Below are 19,263 nucleotides of genomic sequence, written 5' to 3'. Positions count from 1 at the left end.
GTGAGAAGCACGCCACTGAGCTACTGATGCGTGCCGTTATGTTGTTTTTGTATTATTGCTGAAGACGATTTGGAGTAAGAAAGCGAGAAAGAAAATTTGGGATGCGGGAAAAGCCAGTTTAAAGGACAACCGACGTCTCCGGACAAGTTGTGTCCATAATTTGTCAAATGGCTTCAAAGGACTTCTACAAGGATTCCACCGCAAACAGCTATATTTTATGTTTTAAGACTCACGCTGAATATTCAGGAAGTCTTGTTTTTGAGTTGGTGATGAGTCCGTACGTGACGTCACTAAAGGACCGCCCCTGATCATAAAAAAGACGCATTGTAGCGGTCCTTCCATCACGTCAATGCTTGTTTGGTCTGAAAACCTGAAAACTGGGCACCCAAAAAAAGAGGCACAAAATGGCGACCTCCAGTGGCCACCTCCGTTAGCACAGGCTGATAAATTCCTTATATGGCGCTTGGACGCCCTCTTCTGGCGACATTTGGGTGCAACACGAGGTCCCCAGACCAAACAAGTACAGCAAAATACATTGACGTGATGGAAGGACCGCTACAATGCGTCTTTTTTTCGGCAAGGGGTGTTCCTTCAGTGACGTAACGTGAGGACTCGTCACCAACTCAAAAACAAGACTTCCTAAATATTCAGCGCGAGTCTTAAAACGTAAAATATAGCTATATGCGGTGGAATCTTGTTAAAATACACTCCGTAGAAGTCATTTGAAGCCATTTTACAAATTATGGACACAGCTTGTCCGGAGACGTCGGTTGTCCTTTTAATGTCAATCTTTGAAGGAGATCCAAAATCACAATCTGTACCTTTGATACTTCTCTCGAGTTTGTCTCTTAAAACTTCTGTAATTCTCAAGAATCTGGACCTCCAGGGATAGAAAAGCAAACAAAAGCATTAAAAGTGCTGGCAAAAATACACCCTGCCCTCTCAAAGCTGTCGACTACAGCAAAACCTGAGCCAACACAAGGACTACTGGCCTGAAGCTGAGCAAAGGTGTGGTACAAGGTGCTTCTATCGGGATTTTAGCTTGTTATTCTGTTTCCAGTTATTTCAAAATGAAGCTAAATATGGTACCACCTGTTCAACCTTTGTTTGCTTATTCAATGTTGTGAAAGAGCGCATGGGGTTTTCCATGAACTCATTTGGAACATTTTTTTTATTTAAAAGTCCTGAGCAAAGACCCCATCATTGATTTTGGGGGTTTACTATAGACTCGTAACATCAGGTAATTTGCAATATGCCCATGACGACTTTGCTTGTTGCCTTAGCCACCAAACGGTATACAGTAGTTCGCTTCAGTTCAGTCATGCCTTGGCTTGTGTTGTTTTTTTAAAGTCACCTTTCTGTACACAATTCAACAAAGAACAAATGGTATTGCTTAAGCCATACGCTCTCATTAAAATGGCATTTTGGAGTCCCAAAAAGCACATAGTTGAAAGCAGTGAGCATTGTGGAAACGAGAACATATGTGTGGGCAGGAATGACACATTTGAATGAGTCAAACCCAGAAGAGCAATGAGGAACATAGCATTGATGTTGCATTTGTGTTTATGTTTTGCCAATGTGTTGCACATACACTACACCGCTTATGCATCCAACTGAGGAAGAACAACTATGTTACGCCAATGGCTAACTTTTAACCGGTGTGTAACATACTGCAGATGACAATTTTGTTCGATATTTACCAGGGCGGTAGGATTTGGGAAACTAATGTAACCCAATTCAAATGTGACTGACATAATAAAAGGAAATGGGCAAGCGGCTTGTAATGTAGGGTGTGGAATATTTGTCCAAGAGAATTCAGTTGTCACATTCACAACAGGATATGTTATGGACTGCAGCGACTATGGAAACTTGGTTTTCCACTGAACACGCCCAGATTTCACACGGAGTATATCAATTGGTCAGTAAATTAGGACAAGATTATCACAATTTCAGTCCTCATTACGTTTGTGACATTTTTTTGTGATCTGTAAAGATTGTGAAACACTGAGTATACATGAAATAGTCTCCATTTTTACTTTTTTTGCATATTTAGTAATCAGTCCATCAAGTTAATTATCAGTGAGCCTGAGTCACCAACATATACCGTATTTTCGACACTATAAAGCGCACCTAAAAGCTTTCCATTTTTTCTAAAACTGACCATGCGCTTTATATTCCAGTGCGATTTATATATGGAAAAGGTTTAAAAACATGTCATTCATTGAAGATGCGCTTTATAATCAGGTGCGCCTTATAGTCCGGAAAATATGGTATGTAAAAACATCATGACATTTGCTCATGGGCATACTCACACTAGCCATTCAAACAGACCTGATCAGACCTGGGATCAAACGTGCCAGTGTGTGACGGTGCGTATTTCTATCACAGTATTTATTTACATGCTAATGCATATTTCATGAGCCTGTACATGATCAAAACCTTGCTAACCACTTGCAAGCTTATCAGGAGAGGAGTGAAAGTGTATCGTAATTGGGTATGCATCAGTGTTCTCACACTAGTGAAACATCACAGATTTTAGGTGTGCAAATGAGGTTATTTGAACTTACAGGGCTTTGTAATATCTGCGTAACCCGTTTTTTCTGTTCCAGAACGTTGAAGTCCTGCCGAAGATCCGCCGACATGTTGCGGGTTCTCACGTTCTCCGGATCGTTGACATTGACTCGATCAAAGTAGCGCTCTCTGTTACCGCCACTGGGTGTGGGTGGGGTGGTCACAACCCCTTGGTGGCTGTCCACACTCATCCCTGTTTCGTTTCACTTCTTTGCTGAATGTCTGCCGCTCTGAATGACACCTGAGGAAATTGAGAGAAGGGGAGAGGTTAGACTAAAAATGCACTCGATTTCTATTTGTCAGAGATGTTCGATCGGACACTGTGGACAAAGACTCGAACCCAGAAAGATTGTCTTTTTACTGCCGGCAGTAGACGTAGCCATTCATGACAGACGGCTAAATTCTGCAGCTCTCTGCCAAGCTATTTATTGAGAATATATGCAAATTAAAGTGATACTTTAGTAAAACATAGTTCTAAGCACAAACAGCTGTAAGCAATAAAACATTGTCTTTTCCACGAACTGATAAATTTGTAATGAGCTCTTCCTGTGAAGGAGTTCCAACTTCTGTGATAAGGAGTTTCCCAAGTCCGAAATTCTGTCCAAGGCCAGATCTCCTAGATGAAGAAGACGGTTTAACAAGCTGTGTCTGTTGACCTCAGATTGACACCAGGTTGTCTGTGCTTCAATTGTGTATTTGAGTCACACATGTTGACTAAGCATATAACAGCATGAAACTTTTAAATTGGATAACTTCTTATTCTCCATCACTATTATATTTCATTCATAAGCATTTTGTCAAACAGTATGGCACTTGGTATTGCCAAATTCAACATCCATCCACCCATCCATCCATTTCTAATACGCTTATTCTCACAATGTTTGTGGGTATCCTGGAACCTATTCCAGCTGAACACTTATTGATGGAGAAAGGAAACATAAAATTGCATCAGTGGCTGCTGCATCTGAGGATAAGCCGATGGTGTATGAGGGAGGGGCTGGGCCAATGTGAGCTCGAACAGATGGTGTCTTGGTTCAAAGGGATGACAGAGACATTTAGGAAAGGAATCCAGAGGACTGGTACCAAAATGAATACAAACTGACCACTTTTCCTGCTAAACAGAAGGGCAGATGAATAACACTGTTATGTAACTTGGTTACTATTATATTCACCCCTCTGCTTGTCTGTGAGAGAGGCTTTCATGATAACCATAATTCTTTTGCAATTTGCATCACCAGCACAAAAATACTAAAATGCTTAAGAGTGACACATCAACATTTCAGGATTTGTAGACCCCCACAAAGATCTGGAGATATTGGACAAAGTGCGATTAAAAAAAACATACTGGTTTTTCCATAGTTCCACCCTTTATTCATCTAGCATTAAACATCCCAGGGTGACTACTGTAATTCATTCATCAATTTTCACAACCGCTTATCTTCACGAGGGTTGTGGGAGTTCTGGAATCTATCCCAGCTGTCTTTTGGGTGGCAGGCAAGGTACAGCATGAACTCTTTGGCAGTCAGTCACGTCAATAATTACTATGTCGTATTTTTTTCATCTTTACATTACAGGTTCGCCTGATTGGATTAGCTCTTGACAGTAAAAGATGAATAGACACCAGCTAACAATAGTGATTGAGAAATTATAACTGACAAGGTGTTATTAGTACAAATGTGAGGAATTTGCTAAATGCTGGGAATTACACAACAGTTGTCGCCTCAACAAAATACAGTATATTAAGCCACCTTAAATCTATTAGTCGGAACAAAACACACACACACACACGCGCAGAACTGTGTAACAAGTCAAGCAGCATGAGGTGTCCCACCCCTTGCTTTGACATTCTCTTTTCAGTTTCTATCAATTGATTGTTGTCCCCGTAGTGAACCCGACTCTACTCACACGCAGCTGAAGCGTGACTGTAGGGGGTGGAGAGCCTTCGGAAGGGGGTTCCTAAGGCATATGCTTGTCAGAGAAATGTTCTGCCCTTAAAATATCAATATTTTCAACCCAGATTCAGTCATATACACATCAGTCAGACAGGTATTAAATCAGGTCCCATGCTGTGCAACAAGTTGAAATCCACGCAAACAAAATCAAAATGGAGTGTGATGGTACATGTAATTGACTCACAATTACATTTATGTCTCATAGATGGCTCAGACCATATTTATTCAAGCGGAGTTAGACCACAATCTGCAGCGAAAGGGTGAGATGACCGTGACCTTGAACCCCTGTGAATTTTTTTTTCAATTTCTGGCTACCTCATTTCAGTCACTCATACAAGCCATCTTCCTGTGAGTGAAAGCCTTGCATGCCACCTTTAGTTCTGGAACGCCACACAGCAACTGGCATTAATACTAGTGGTAAAGTCTCAATTTCAGTTGATCCGAGGGCGCCTCCTGTTAGTGTAGCTGCCCTTTGCCACAGTTGGGACCTGCACTGAGATCATTGTTTTTCTGCATGTATGAGTTTAAATCTGTCCAATTACCAAAACGCTGGTGATTGAATCAGCGTTTGGTCCATATTAATGAATTGGAGTTGACAAGAGCAGACCAGCTCAGCAAAAGCAGCATCACTAATTGCTGCCTCCAAAATAACAACTCAAATGAAACTAGACTTCTCAGAAACATGGTGGATATGCCACACAGTTATATTATATTACACTTGTTGACCTCACTGATGCAAGACTACATTCCATCTTGAATTTCCAGAAAAAGCTCCCTCTTCGATCTCAATGAGAACAGCTTACTGTTTATTAACAGGAATGTTCACCCTTCATGCATCACTGCCCCAATGACATTTGGAGCTGGGCAGGAGCCATCAGTTCAGACTATACACAACACTCCATCTTCTACATAGCGCGAATAGCTATGTACTCGGATATCCTTATACTGTAATTACTTTTGCAGTAGAGTACATCAAACTATTGAAACTAAATGCGACTAGTCTCACTTTTCCACTGCACAGACGACTTTGGGTTCTATTCAATTCAGGTTTGGTAAGAACATTGCACTCGCCAACTTCCAATAGTGATTGGGATGGTACAGTGGATAGTGAGGTACAGTTTTGGGAGATCTTGGAACCCCCTCAAACTTCTTGAACACGAGTTGTTATTTTGGAATGATGTCAAATAAATAACACTTCATGGCACACCAACTGACTTGCTCAAAAAAATTCGAAAGGGTGAGCCACAGAGGATACCAATCGTTTTCGTGCTGATCTGGAAGAGGCAATTTCAAGATGGGGATTTTTTTTTCCAATTTTATCATTTATTTTCCTCCATTCATTCTCCCGATAGCACTTGTACCCATTTTGGGTCACATGTCAGCGGGAGTCAGTCACCCTGAGGTATTTAAAAGCCAACTGCATACCACAAAAACATAGCATTCATCGATTCACACACCTCTAGGTAATTTGGAGTCTTCAATGAACCTGACCATGACTATTTTTAAAAATGTCTACACAGGAAGGCAGAAGCAGAGATTGTAATGACTTAATACAAATATATACAGAAATACACAAACAAATAAATAAATATTGTACACTAAAAAAAAACAGTAGGAAAACGAGGTGGTGTTTATTTTTTCAGGTTTAAAAATAGTTTGACTGCAACTACTTGGTGGATGCCATTACTCTACTGATTGTCATTCTCGGGCAGTCGCACTGACAAACACTTACAGGTATTTATTTACATACATGTTTCATACTTGGGGACATACACAAAAGTCTGACTTTGTAAGTATCTACGAGCTGTCACCTCTAAATATAGACTGTCTTGCGGTTTACTTTACAACCCCAGCAGTAACAATACCAGGAAAGAATCTCTCAGGCAGCTAATTATATCCACACATGTAAAAGCCTCACATAGACTTACAGTTCCGTGCATGCACATACACACACAAACACACATTTGCACTCACAGGAGGGGGCGTGTGTCCATGATTAAGCACGCCAGAATGACAGAGTGAGGCAGTGAAACTGGAGGACAGCGTGCAAGCCAAAATCTGAGCAACCGAAAGGCACAAACAACATGCGGGTACGTTTTCTGACTTGAGGAGGGATTTTCCATGTGCAACAATCATGTCTTTCAGAGTCGTTTATTTGTATTTCTGAAAACAATGCTCTGTTGCTGCAGTGGGCCGAAGGTGGCTCGAGCGTCTGCATCGCCTTTCCACACATGAGATAATAAGTAGCACTAATCTCCTCTGGCACTCACACTCACTGCACCGTTTGCACCATGTGTGTTTATAGTGCAGCACCGAGGGTCCAAGCGAACCGTACTCGTGTGGAATTCCCCTAAAATTAAAAATCAGTCACAGGGTCGGAATGCCTGGGAGTCGCAGCTATGGTCCAACACAACGCAAGGCACGTTTCAGCTTCACTGAACGACAATGTGGCCGGGTCAAATAAACTCGAGCAGACAGTTTGAGGACAGCGTGCTGGGAAAACTAAAGCAGGTGTGAATATACAAGCCCAACCAACCTTTTACTTCCTTCCTCTTTGGTCAGTAAATGGGAGAGAAGCGGCAGCCGTGCCAAAACAAAAAGAAAAGCACATGTCTCTTTTTCTCCTCTCCAACTTGCTGTTTGAAATCTGGCATAAACTCCCCCTGATTTAGAACGAAAAAAAGATGGAGACGATGTGTGAAAAAGAGGAGGATATCAATCAACGGAACACCAGGAAGCGATTGTAAAAACAAATCGGTGCACTTGTCAATCTATTAACCGATCGTCCATGTGGCTGCTCTGTGGTGTCGAAATCGAGCAAACCGCAGAACTGCTTTCTCCCTCAACTTCCTGCACGGCTTCTTCGTTTCTCGCCGTTCACCAGAGAAAGAAATATCAACAGCTGGGAATCTAGATGTGAGAAGATCGGGCTGTGTGTGTATGTGCACTCGACAAATGAGAGGATGTGTGTAAAAAGAAGCTCAAGCAACCACGTGATGCAGAGCTTAATCTTCACCCAGTGGCTCACACGCGCGCACGCACGCCCACACGTTGACCAATCAGAAGCAGGCTCACACAATAATCACCCTTCCTGCTTCTCCCTTGCTACCTCCTCTCTCGTCCAAACTCTCCCTCTTTGCCCACCTCCCCCTTTCCATTTTCTTTGATCAATTCAAAACCTTGACACTCTTTCACATTCCGCAGTCCTTGCGTTCTTTACATCTCTCATTCACACAACCTCACATAGCCCACAACAGTCTCTGTCCAGTTCGACTAAGAGGTCATGGATTATGACCAGCAGCCGACGCAACCTGCTGCAGTTGACTGATTTAGAGTTTACTCTTTACAAAAGACACACATGGTACATTAGACAAATAACAAATGTGATGTGAAAAATTGGAATGCAGTGATGCTCACATTACAGGACAGCCATTCATGCAAATGTTTGGGAATGTGGTTCAAGCCACTATTATATTAGGTGTGCCTTATACACCGGAAAATATGGTATTTTAATGGATAGAAATGATGAAAAAAAACAATCATCAAGAAAACCACAGATTGAACATATTCAGAAACCCATGTTCCTTCATCTTCTCTCACTCTAAGTCCCTCTACCTCTCTCTATATCTCTCTTTTTCTCCCCCTCCATAGAAGCAGCTATCGTTTGAATGTTTTATGGCACACGGTGCTCCCGGACTATGGCCAGCCATTTAATCTCCCTCATTTCCAAAATAACTTGGCATTGTTTGTACAAACATGCAAAAAAACCATTTCACTTCATGGAATGGCGCAATAAACAGATGGAAAAAAAGATATGTGGGAGTCGACTCACTCAAATAGAGCCGTATTTCAACAACTAAATTGTGTTAGTCTTGAAATTACCCAACAGATGGGAAATATCTTTTAGCTCATCGTTAAAGATGACGTCACCATGACCATACCTTTTTTTAATTATGGTATGCTTTTCTAACTGAAGTTCTGGTGCGTGTCTGTGAATCTGCACACAAACAGTCATGTGCAACTAACCATTTTTTTTCTTCTTCTTCTTTTAAGTCAACTTGTTTTGATGAAAGAAGAGTGGAGAATTTTATGTTAAACAGCTGTAAGGCTTTCTACTTTGAGTTCTACCCTCTTGTATGGTAGATGGTGAGCGTAAGACATTCCTCCGCAAGTGGTATAAGTGGTTTTCATGAGTGGCTGGCAGTCCCCAAGTTTTGGGACCGGGTCATTGAGTTTGGTTCCTCAAAATAAAAGGCTTAGCCTTGCTACCATTTCAATGATTTCGACAGAAAGACAACTACAGCAGCAGGGAGGTGGTGACATTGATGACTCACCGATAACTGTCGGTCTGTCTTCTCATCAGAGAGACCGAAGACGACCAACATCGTTGCTTCACGTCCACTTACAACAAATCGCAGATGACGTCAAACTAAATACAGCCGGCAAAAGTCTTCATTCATCCTCTGTGCAAACGTTTTGAAAAGTTTAGTTAGTGAATCATCTCTCCACCCCTGCACTTCTAAGTAATCCCATACGGTGATGAAGTCATTTGTCCTTTCCGTGACCCTCCTGATAAGATGTGAATAAAAGACAAATAAAAAATAGCAATAGAGAAGGACCACTGAATGCACACTGGCATCCATTCACAGGAATGCAAAAACACAAATTTCAAGACTGGCACATTTGCATTTTTCCTCCTCCAAAAACAAAAAGACAGAAGTGAAAAATAAAAAGAACTGATTTTCTAGCCATGTTGCAGCCTGTCTTTTATCACATTTGGCAAAATGGGACATTGTGTGGGTTGTAGTCCTGAAAACCTAAAGCCTGGAGGGTCGAAAAGGCCTATTTTTTACATCAGGTGGAGTGTACACCCGCATCCTGAGATTTGTAACTCCATCCATTTATCCTGTTCTTATCAGCTCGTCTACATTCATGTAAATGTGGAAATGATCCTAAATCACCGCTAATTCAAGTGCATGATGCAGCGGCGTGTGTATGTTTGTATCTACCAAGATGTCAATGTTGATTATGTTTTAATGAGTTGTAGGAGTGACGACGGGAAGTCTCCGCCTGGTCATCATCTTATCTGATGTGTTACCCTTGGTTAAGTAGAACTCAGCTGACAGTTTGCTGAGCAGCGACAACAGGACCGCAAACGTTGCATCTGCTTATTGCGGCAGTGTTCAATGTTCATCAGTAGCTTTTGTCCCAGATTCAAGTTGAAGAATGAAATTGAAGTATGGCATGCTATAATAATAATATATATATATATATATATATATATATATATATATATATATATATATATATATATATATATACATACATACATACATACATACATACATACACACACACACACACACACACACACGCACGCACACACACACACGCACACACACACGCACACGCACACACGCACACGCACACGCACACGCACACACACACACACACACACACACAGGTAACATCTGACTTACGACCGGCTCGACTTACGACCATCCGACTTGCGACCACGACCTCCAGACCCTATTTTTAAAATTTTAATTCTACGCCTGGCACTGCAACACGCTAGCTAGGGGGAGTTTCCGAGTTATTTAGCCTCTCTATTCAACATTTTGGATGGATTTCGACTTGCGACCATTTTGACTTGCGACCGTTTGGTCGGAACGAAACTCGGTCGTAAGTCGGCTATTACCTGTATCTCTGTATATAGTATCTCTATATTCTACATTTCTACATATCCATCTACATCTAAGAGATATAAGAGAGAGAGAGAGAGAGAGAGAGAGAGAGAGAGAGAGAGAGAGAGAGAGAGAGAGAGAGAGAGTCACCACAAATGCTTAAAGCAGATGTGACAGTTAATCAAATCCATGTTGCCGTTGATTAGGTTAAGAATGACATAAGAGTGCAAAGAACTGTGTGCACGTACCATGAGCGCTTGTTACCTGAAATCAAAGGCTCAAACGGAGGATTCCGCCTCCTTTTGTTATTGCAGCTCAAAGCCGTCACACTGCCGTGAAATTGGCGCTGGAGTCCCTCAAACCTGATGAATGCATGTGCATTCCTTCAAGTTTCATGTGTGCTGACTGAAATACAGGTCAGAATTCTTCATTCTGTTCACAGAAGTTTCTCATCATGACAACACTTGACTTTGTAAAAAAACAAAGACAAATCTTGAAAACTTAATGTCGGTGGTGGGAGGGTGACAGAAGATACTACAGATGTTTTACTAAAAATATGATCATGTCTGCATTAATGATGATATATAAGTAAAGTATCGTAAAACATCGTGATTAGAAAATTGCTGAAGGCCAATGCGAAATCATTAAAATCGACCTGAAGGAACTGTAAGATTCCAAATATACAAAACAATCAATTCCTTTGATAGTGTAGCGTAGCATACATGCATACAAAGTCACTTTACGATCTGGCACAGAGTAGATAGCCGAACGATAATTGCAGCTCCATGGATACCCAACACAATGAGGAGTTCAGTGCTGAATTAACTCTTGTGTAAGTTATTTGACTTCCTTCAAAGTTCCTGTTGACATTAATGTCACGTGTGAAGAGGCTTTCAAAGGAAATTGATCCTTTTCCATCGACTCCACTGCTCTGCTTTTACAGTATTTGCTGACATTTTCTACAAACACATTCCTGTTTGTGACTTGCCACATTTGGATTGGATGTACAAAAACGCAGAGGAGTTTTGCATAAGGGACAACTTTTGTGTTTCTGGTTTTCTACAGGCTTTAGAGTTTCTGCTAACTTCATTCTGGTATGTACCAAAATAACGGAGCCGTCCCACCTCCCGACGTATACGCAGCAGTGTTACAATTAAAGGGTGTGTACATGTCTGGCAATGGCAAAATCTGCTTTGAATGTGAGGGCCCCTACTTTATTTGTCTCCTGGAATAGACTTTGTATTTTTGAGGTTGCTCCATTTTCTGGGAGGAAAAAGCCCAACGACATACACAAAACTATGAAAAAATACATTCACTCATTCTCTGCAAGGTTTTTGTCATTTTCACTCAAATTGCAGAACCCTCAGAATATGGAGTTTTACATAAACATTCAACGCAGCGTAAGGAACCATAGACTCTTCTTTCATCAGAAAATACGTTTATTTCAAGCGTACTTGGCTCTAGAGTTACCTGCATTGAAAGTGGGGGTGGCTATACAAAAGGTAAATGCTGCCCCCTCGTGGGAGGGAAAAACATTGCCAGAGGTCTGACCGAAGCTTGAATCGCACCCCCCGCAAGAAAAATACAAAACCCAAACAAATTTGGGAATGGCGCACCACGTGATATGTTCAATGTCTGTATTAATTCGGGAATGGCAATGAATGAGTTAAAATAGGAACCGATGTAACCCTTTTAGGGAAAATGGTTTCTTCAATGGACAGCTTATCATATGTTGCCAGGTTACGGGGTGCACAGGAGGGTTAAAATGCCATTATGTGTGACGTAAATATTTTTCAGTCATCATTCCCCCCCCCCAATCTTTAATTGAACAAATGTAATTTGTATTCTGATTTAATTACAGAGTACTTCTCTTGTACCGTAACCTCCGCACTATAAGGTGCATCTAAAAGCCTTAAATTTCTTCAAAAGCTGACAATGCGCCTTATAATCCAGTGCACTTTACAGTATTAAAAACACTTTAAAATATGTCATTCATTTAATGTGCACAGTATAGTCCGGAAAATACAATACTTCAAATCAAAGTTTCGAGGGGCAGGCAGATGCAATTGTGGACCCCATTTGGCTCGCTGCGGGCCTTGGCGTTTGCACCATTGTGACAGGAAACAAAGACGAGTTGTTTGCCATCCAATGGAATCTGCTCCCCTCAATCCCTTTTAATTGAAGAGCAAGAGAGGCATGCAGCGTACAAGGTGAAAAAAAACTCATGGGAGACCATGAGTGAGATCAACAGGTGCAATGTACTCATACATTTAAAAGGAACTTCAAGAACCTCTGCACTTATGGATGATGTCAAGTTGGTATTTGGAGACCGCCTTCCACCATTAATCATGCATTGCTTTGTGTAATAAGCCGCCCTCAGGTTGTGCTGCAGATAAGGGATGCTAATTCTGATAACTTGTTCAATGAATTGATTTCTAAACGTGTCAGAGGGCTCTAGGCACTCTGTTGCCATTTTTATGAATGAAAGCCAATGACATCCAGCACATACGAGGAGCTCAGACTCAAATCAACAAAAATCATATTCTACCTGCGCCCCAACTTAGACCGGCTAAATTCTAGTCTATGATCTTTCATCAAATGAAGCATTGCCCTGGGTTCACTGGAATGCCCAGTGAGGTGCTAAACATGGTAACCAAGCCTGGCCCTAATACAAAAATAAAGACATGTCAATTTTAAAGCCTGTCTATGAAAATAGGGCAGGTCAAGAAGCATTACATTTTTGACGGAAAAATAATTTATTACCGGAAAGCACCGAAACAAGTGGGCTGCACTCTACATTTTCCAAGTGAAATATATTTTCACCTTAAAGGTAGGACTGATTTTTGTCTGTGATAATCCAGTAACCTAAGTAAACCACAAATTCCATTATCTACTTCCCCTTTTTTGTCTTTTCCTGGTACCTGAATTTGTTTCCACTGAATCGAACATTTTCCTCATCAGGAATTTAATTCTAAATCAGTTAGGTTTTGTTCCTGCTGTCAAAAAGCAAACTGGCCTCTGGTCAAGCTCTCCCACACACAATCACACACACAGTTAAGGAGGCCAGAATGCTGGCTTGTGTTCCGGGACTATCCATTACGCAATATGAGAGAGAAGACAGATTTGGTATTTTGGGGTCGGTGTCTAAGTGAGGTCATTATCCGTGAACTACAACTGTGGTTTAATCGTGCTCATACAAAGTACACACACATTCGCACAAGGGGCCACTCGCTCAGAGTCACACTCACTGGTTTCCATGGCAATGGCAAACAAACACCCCAAACAAACGGCGACCCCACCCGACAAGTAAAAAGACCAAGAAGTTAAAACTGCAAGACAAAAAGAAAGTGAACTAAGAGCAACTCACAAATGGTTCGTTCCACTTTAAACCACATCAAAGTTCCACAAGGAGGATTTGATTTGCTAGAAAAATTCAAATGTGACGTTATACAATCAGTCACGCCAGTATCGGATGAACCTCCACACAGTTGAGAGCAAAACCATGACTGCGCTCGACCACGTGAGACAGAAACACCACAAATAGTTTACTATAATGCTTGCCTTGGTGGTTATACTGTATATCACTCTCAGGTTTGTCTGTTCATTATTATGAGTACATTTTTTTTTAAATAACTAATCAAAACATATGCAATATTATTTAAATCTGCTCAGTGGGACAGAAGTACTGTTCCATATTGGATGCATGTGTGCTGCACTGAGGATCAAAAGGGTGGTCTTGAAACACTGGACTTTGGCCAAGAAGCGTTTTGTTTTGTATGAAAGAGAATCTCAGCACGTCTGTACCAGGACAGGAAGAGAAACAAGAAGAAGCGTTCTTCTCAGTGAGTCACTGTCCCTGCTCTGTGCTTTGACCCATTCTCTCACATCTGACCGCTCAATAACATGCTGTTAGAGAGAGCGGCCTGTCCGCAGTTCACGTGTGTCGAAGCGAGTCCGCCGTGTTTCCGACCCTGTCAGCCAAAAGCCCTTTGGGGAGGGTTGTTATACATGCCAAAGCAAAGCATCCATCAATGAAAGGGAAAATCAATGACGCTGACAAGGTCAAGCACCTTGATGCGGACTCATAAGCATCTTCCTCACCTCAAAAACAATTTATTGGGCATTCTTGTCACAGCACGCGTCAAGTAGGTCCGAAAAAAACACAGTTCGATCTATCTACCTGAAACAGTATTCTAGTTAAGGCAGTGGTTCTTAATCCTGTTGGAGGCACCGAACACCATCCGTTTCATATGCTCATTCACCGAACCCTTTGTTCAATGACTGTGCCCACCAACTGCAGACGAGACTGAGGGGTGGACCTCTGTGGCGGAGGATCCACCGAACCCCTGAGAGCGACTCACCGAACCTCTAGGGTTCGATCGAACTAAGTTTAAGAACCACTGAGTTAAGGGAAGCCATTTTAAACTAATAAAGTAAGTCCAAGTTCCTGTGCCCTCGCGTGCTGTGGGAGTTAGAGCGCCCTCCACTTACTTACATTTGTGAATGCAGCCTGATGGAGCCAATTAGAGCTTTGAGCGCACTGTCAAAGGAAAAACCTTAGTATGGGCCAAAAAGCATATGGCTTTGAGAGTGGTTACGATTATTCATTCGTTCCCCTAAGTGATTTCCTATTGTTTTCCACCTTCCACGATGAATTACTGCAAAGGAAGCATTTCTGGTTTTCAATTTTATAATAGTCACTCATGGCAGAATGCGAAAAGCCAATAAGAGATTCCACGACACATCCTATAATAAGTAGCCTGTGTGTGAACTGTCTTTACTTGTACAATCTGGTACATTAGACTTGGTACTTCATTTTTTTGGGGGGGTGATTAGGTGTGGTAGGGACGTACCCTGAACGACCAAACCAGACATTTGAACATTGTAATAGCCGAATGGTCTGAGCATTGCACTCTGAATGCATTATTCACGTACCTATGTCTCGGTTTTTGTAAAACTAATCCACCCCGTACCGGACCCCAAAATAATCAAACAAACAAATACATGAAAAAAGTACAAAGCAGGCTTGTCTTACTTCAAAGTCAGAAAAATTGCAAGAAAATCAGTAGTGGTAAGTCTCTCTCCCTCTCACACACACACTCACGTTGGTCATGAATGTCAAAAGAAAGTTTTTTTACTGTTCTGGGGTCAAAGCTCATCATTTCCTGAAGTTATCGGTGTGTGCTTCGTCATCCGGGCTTCCTTATCATGTTATTTGGTGGTCGCCTTCATGAGGTTTCAGCTCATATTCTGTTCTCACAAAAACTAAGTGTGTATGGGCATGCATATGAGCATGAAGGAAGGACAAGCTTCCTGTGAGGATATGGGGTGCAAGTGTCAGTCACAATTTAGTGGTCTGCAGAAGTGTGTGAGTGTTATCCGTTTGAAAGCACATTTCATTCATGTGAAATCGTCAACCTGAACTACAAACACTGAGCGTGCATTTCATCGAAGAAGGGAAATATTTCTTCAGTGTGGAATGGGAGTGCCACTCTTTGAGGCAGAAACGTTTTTGTTCGTGGTATTGTGGAACGCAGCGTTCCAATTGAACCTGAAATAGGCTAATTATCAGCATCTCTCTGGGCCTCTAAAGCAACCACACAAATAGACCACCGTGGAGGAGAATTGGGTCTTATAGATGTCTTTTCTTACACTCAATTCCAAGGCCTGTCAGCTTTCTGCAATCATTTCCACAGATTGCCCATACCCCATCTTGAAGTTTGCTGCAATTCTCACATTATTCCATACTCCTTTGAGCTGATTATTCCGGGAGGGAAGAAGAGAATTATACAAATTTTAGAGGCTGTTCCAGACCAATTAATGAGTTCTATACTCAAAGTTGCCATCATGACCATGAGTGATGGAATCGATAAGATCCACTTTTATGCAAATACAACTCAATTTTGACCCTCCATTGATCAACCCTATACACCAAAATTATGTAATTCATGACGCTTACACAGTCTAACAAACAATGAACATTGCTCTTGCTCTCTTATCTGCTTGCAATCTTGACAGCCGTTTTTGTGATGCAGCCATGCAACACTCTGTACGGCTATCTCACGTCTCCATTAGCGAGAGCGGCAACATGCCAAAGAACCTGTATGTACCGCCTGGCCACCAATGTTTATAGTCAAAATTGGCAGAAGAAGAGCAAACAAAGCCTGAGGTGGATTATTGACGGATGACCATAAACCAGAAGGGATTCGCTCTTTGAAGTAGAGGTGATCATTGTCCCGCTTAGCTGAGCCAGACATTAACTGAGGAAAATCTCCTGGAGGTTAATAGCTAGGTTGGTGCGACTGCAAGGCGCTAAACATCTGTGTCTGGGTTTAGATGGACTCCAGTTGGTTCCTCCGGCATTGCACATTTCATTTATAGCTAGTCAATGGAGAGATTGAGCTAAATGCGATTGTAGGGATAAAATAATCTTTTCCTCAATTGGGCCATGAAATCAGTGTTACAAATGTAACGCTACGGTTATGACTGTGGTATAACTTTATATAGTGGTGTAGTGTTTTTAAACCAAAACACCTTGGTGACGTGGAGTGAACTCAAACCTTACACTTCTCCTCGCTTCCCCCTTAAGTGACAGGTCCCAGAATCCAGTGTGTCCTCTCTTCGATGGGTTTCTATTTTGAATGGCGAATTGATCACTGACAATCTCAAAAAGGAAATATGAGGATTAGAGGATTGTCTCTAGGTTCCACACAAGACAGTGAAATACAGGCGGGAAGTGGAAAGAAGAGATTGACACGTAGAGTGTCATTAATAATGACAAGCTGCTATAATATTTGTCTCTTGGTCCACATTGACGGGCGTATCCCATGGAACAACAATTCAAGCCGATACCTTTTTCAGCTGTTGCGGGTTCTCCATCAAATCAGGACCTGCTTTCGCTTTCCTGACCCTCCTCTTTGTCCCATTACAATTTAAGATGGAAGTATGTGCCATTTTTTTTTTTCAGGAAAGATGCAGCATATAATGGAGGCGGGTATGTCTAAGTTGATTTACAAAGTAGGGCATAAATATCTCCCTTCGGAGCTCCTGTCTGCTCTTAGACAGGCCCGTTGCCAGACCTCAGTCTTAAAGGGGAGGCACAGGACATGTATGGATGGCAAATATTATCGTTACTGCAGTTTTCCTTTCATGATAGCACCCGTTCAAATGGGATTTTGATTAGTCGAACCCTGTCCTATGCTAATGCCAATGCCATTCTGTGAGTGTACCAATCATAAAAATATATACCTATTCAATTCAGTACTATATATAAATGAACCTAACTGTATCATTTTGAGTTTATATCTGAACTTGAGTTTGAATCTGAATTCTTTTTCACATCCAGCTCCGTAATATCTGTTTATTTTCAATATCACTGAGTAGACAGCATTTTTTTGCATTCATCCCTCCATACTCAACTTCATTTCATCTTCCATCCATCTGTTTTCTGCAACTGTCATTTTTAACTCCCACCTGTCTTTTTTTCGCTCCTCTCGCAATCTCCGCTGAGGACAAGAAAGGACAGTGCATTATTCTGGCAGCCTGCCAATCTTGCGGCTTGGTAGGAAAAATAAACAAGTGTCCACATGTTCCTCAGGAATTTTAATGACTTCCATAAGACTTATCCATTTACCTGCCAGACGCCAGGCAGCATGAGGCAAGCACCAGACTCAGAATGACCCACTTACCATGCACTGATGACGAGTGTTGTGGACAAAAGCCAAAATGTATGCTTTGAAGTGGTGAGTTGCATTAAACGAGTTATCTCAGACAAAGACATACCTGTGAGCTAATAGTACACTGGTTCTATGTCACTATACCAATTGTCATTGAGATGTCCTTCCCTTCTTAGACCTTCAAAAAAGTACAGATCTTCCATTAAACGTTAAATTTATTATGTTAACTAGGCTATGGTGTTCGAAAAGTATATTTATTTAGTTAACGGTCAAAAGCCAATATACCGGTTCACGGAAACAGCAAAATATGTGAACTTGCCCAGTGAAAGGTTTCCATATCACTTGATAAGTCAAAATGGGAGAGTTCAAAAGTGCGACTTTAAGAAGTGTTTTACAACCAGTTTAACCTTGTCTTTAAAGCATTTTTAAGGTAAAAGACATTGCGTGATTGGCATGACAAGTCGGCAGCTGAAAATTATGCGTACCCTTTTCCAGAATTGCATGTCCCAAAGACATACTGGTACACAGTATTTGCAAAAAGGTATCTTATAGACTGTAAACACTGTGTGCCGATTTGTGACACTGGCCTATAGTGTCAAGTTGCCCTGCAAGACAAAATATTGCATGTGTAGAGAATTTATACTGTCAAGTGTGAAAACATTCCCACTCACATGAAGTGTATATCTCATTCGAGGAAAGGCATACTGGATGTCAAGTGGAACCTGAATGAACTCTGTGGACCTTGCTTGCTGCAATTCTCTGTTGAGGGTCAGGATTACACAATAAATATGTGGAGCTGCTTGTCAGGACAAATAGAGAGACCTATTTGAGAGATCTAGACAAATAACCACCTCTGATCCCACTGCGTTTATTGGGTACTTTGTTGCCCTTTATCCTGTGCAACAATATAACCTTGCCATTCTACAATTCTATCCAAAAACTAATTGTCAACAAAGCCTTCCGTCTTTGTGTGCATTATTATTAAATGAAGCTTTGTAAAAGCCCAATTCATAAAACCTTTGGCAAACACAAATGCTGCTTCACATCTACGCCGTTGTGATCATGGCCTTCTCAGTGCCATCATTCATATTATGATATAATCCATTTTTACTGTACATGTCTCAGCAATGGGGACTGCCCAGACCACTGGCAAGACTGCTGTTTAGACTTCTCATCTTGGTTCTGTTTTTCTGTGACGGAACCAGCTGCACAGGAAATGACAACAGAGTGAGAAAATGAGGAATGAGCCACTCATTCTCATTGGGTTATTGCTTGCTTTATTCACATCAAACGGGACTATTCAGTCCAGATGGCTTCAATTCCTCTGTGTCTCCAATTGTTTCATCAACAATTCTGAAAGTGACATTTGGCTGTGCCTTG

General features: G+C 41.5%; 1 protein-coding gene across 3 annotated transcripts in view; it reads right to left on the bottom strand.

Annotated features, from left to right (window-relative positions):
- The window catches only part of add3a (adducin 3 (gamma) a), a 53,693-nt gene that overhangs the window by 29,958 nt on the left and 4,472 nt on the right, over positions 1-19,263 (bottom strand). For 2 of the 3 annotated variants that reach the window (XM_089005834.1, XM_089005836.1), the window contains exon 2: positions 2,568-2,812. In XM_089005834.1, coding sequence (XP_088861960.1) covers positions 2,568-2,762 — 195 coding nt within the window. In that variant the 5' untranslated portion in view covers positions 2,763-2,812. Of the gene's footprint in view, positions 1-2,567; positions 2,813-7,059; positions 7,463-19,263 lie in introns of those variants that run through there. The other variant, XM_089005835.1, reaches the window with a different exon arrangement.

This window comes from Hippocampus bargibanti, linkage group LG10, assembly GCF_051943395.1.
Source record: "Hippocampus bargibanti isolate YZ-2025 linkage group LG10, ASM5194339v1, whole genome shotgun sequence".
Lineage (NCBI taxonomy): Eukaryota > Metazoa > Chordata > Actinopteri > Syngnathiformes > Syngnathidae > Hippocampus > Hippocampus bargibanti.
This window is presented reverse-complemented; position numbering and strand designations above follow the sequence as displayed.